The sequence below is a fragment of the Pteropus alecto genome, unplaced genomic scaffold, assembly GCF_000325575.1.
Source record: "Pteropus alecto unplaced genomic scaffold, ASM32557v1 scaffold61, whole genome shotgun sequence".
In the NCBI taxonomy this organism is placed as follows: Eukaryota; Metazoa; Chordata; class Mammalia; order Chiroptera; family Pteropodidae; genus Pteropus; species Pteropus alecto.
In genome coordinates this window covers 17,736,602-17,738,988 of record NW_006434835.1, presented here as the reverse complement: position 1 = coordinate 17,738,988, position 2,387 = coordinate 17,736,602, and the positions used below count along the sequence as shown (strand labels likewise).

The 2,387-nt window shown below is 33.0% G+C and overlaps 1 protein-coding gene across 2 annotated transcripts in view; it reads right to left on the bottom strand.

The window, feature by feature from the left end:
- Window positions 1-1,564, bottom strand: part of CLIP4 (CAP-Gly domain containing linker protein family member 4) — a 49,779-nt gene extending 48,215 nt beyond the window's left edge. For both annotated transcript variants that reach the window (XM_015588112.2, XM_015588113.2), the window contains exon 1: window positions 1,421-1,564. In XM_015588112.2, the coding sequence (XP_015443598.1) occupies window positions 1,421-1,553 (133 nt within the window). In that variant the 5' untranslated portion in view covers window positions 1,554-1,564. The remainder of the gene's footprint in view (window positions 1-1,420) is intronic.
- Between the last annotated feature and the right edge of the window lie 823 nt (window positions 1,565-2,387).

Here is a 2,387-nt window from a genome sequence, read left to right as displayed (position 1 = left end):
GTCCAATCAGATTCTAAGAATCTATAATTGTAAGAATATAGGCAACATTTAATTTCAGTTATACAGAGATGTCTATATCCGTTATCATCTTTCATTAAATGTTTTTATTCAACAAACACTGACTTAGCAACGAATATCAATAAATGATTATATTAGCCCTACTGAGATAAACAAAAACAAACATGATTGCTACCCTACCCCAAAGAGCTATAGTCTAGGCAAGGAAATAAGAAAAATATGATTCAAAATAGAATAAGGTTAAGTGCCATAAGCAAAGTACAAAGTGCTTCAGTTCAAGGTTTTTCCTGCATAACTGACTTTGTTATGTCTGAAAAAAAACTCAGTCAATTTATATAAAAGTTGCAAATAACTCTCAGGATCTAGGCATAGGTTCTATGTAATACTTTTGATAATTGCAAGGTAAGCTGCTACTGGATCTAAACACATAAAAATAGCATCTTGGAAATGAATAGTTATTAGAATGGATATGACTAAATACACAAATTCCTAATCCAATAATTTTATATCTACTAATATTTTTAAATTGCATTATCTCTACCTTCAACGACGATTCGAAATGGTGACCCAATATTTTATTTGAAAAACTCTAACTAAATTAGAAATGTAACAAATCTATCAATTTATCTGCTGGTTTTCTTTTATTCCTTTATCAACTCTCTGATAAAATATGGTCCTGGGGGAATAAATCTAAATAGATAAAAACTAGATTACTTCTAAATTTATATTTTACAGAGGAGATTTAAATGAACCCATTTAAATATGAACCAATCTCATTCCACATTCCAGGGAAAGGTCTCACCCTCTCTGCCTAAGTACTTAGCTCTTTTTTTTTTTTTTTGTAAAGTTTTACTATATTTTATTTGTGTGTACGCTGATAATTATAATGGGAGATAACTGAGACAGGATCCAAGTTAGGCTTGCCTGGGTACTGAAACTTGTTACATTGTCACCCAAATTTGAATCTCAGTAGTGATTATTTACTCTGTTAACTAGAATGCTAGCATTTCGGAGACAGCAGAGCCCTTGGAGGTGGCTAGCTGACAGCTTGTACATCATTTTTTTATACATGGCTTTTTAAACAAGTCAGTATATTTAACCAAAATACATCAATAGCAGAAGAATGCTAGATGTCTAAGCACCATTGAATTCTAAAAATAAGATCCTCTAAATCCGTCATGCTTAAAATGAACATTTTTACATAGTAAAAATGCTGATAGCAGAAATAAAACATTTTGCTTAAGAGGCAGAAAAGACAATTGTATTTTTGAAAAAGAAAAACTTTAGCAATTTTATGAAAACCACAGCCAATGGTTTTAGGAAAAATTACGAGTGTAAAAAGGACATAAGACAGAAGTCAAGTTACCAGTTCATAGAAAATAAAGACAGCAACTTAACATACCGCAGTCTGAAGGCATTGGTGCTGCAGAAATGGAAAAGATTACTGGTGAATCAGAACCTGGAAATAAAAATGGGTATCTTCCAATCAAAGAATTTCCTTCTAATGGAAAATCTGGAAGGTCTTCTATGGTCATCTTCTAGAAAGCCACCTTTAATGAGAGGAGAAAAAAGCGTATCTATTATATTTGTATGCAACTTAGAATGATTGTTTTCAATCGCGAAAAGCCTGTATTCTTTTAGTATCTAATCTAGTGATATTTTTAACTTCAACCTTCAAGAATCTCTTTTAGAGAAGAAGGGGGAGAAACCTGCTTTTAGCCAACTGTTGTTAAAGAATACACATTGCTTCATACCATCTCTTACAGAGTCAGCAGCAAACGTAATCTTTCTAGACAAAGCTCAGGAGTAACATTAGTTGAGGAGTAATATAACTTCCCAATAATAAGTGAAAACATTTTTTAAATGCTGAGCTCATCTAAATGGGTGACATTCTCTTTACTTACAGTAATGAATAAGGGCACATTACCCCTTGTTGATGGATCTTTAATGTCTCATGGACTGACATAGCTTATACCATCTGTCATCCAATAGCTCATGCCATGTGCTCATCACGTGAAAATAATCTAGTTTAGGATATTCTCATTATTTCTTGACATCCCAGAGAACTTTACTGAAAATTAATCTCATCACTCGTACAAATCTACAAGCTTACTGACACTGTTCCACTTCTTACCTGTGCACAAGATCTGTTTATTCTAACCTCGCAGAAGATGGAAGGCCATGCCTTTTAAACCATATTACTTACATTATCTCTTTTCCCCAGAAAATATGAGCGCTTCAAATAAATTTGTTCTAAATTGGACTGGTGCTGCACTGAACCCACATATCAGAAATGGAGAAAGCAGAAAAAAAGTTGGTAAAACTGAACAATAGGGCCAAAAATCTTCGTTTCTTTTGCGTCAAATCTT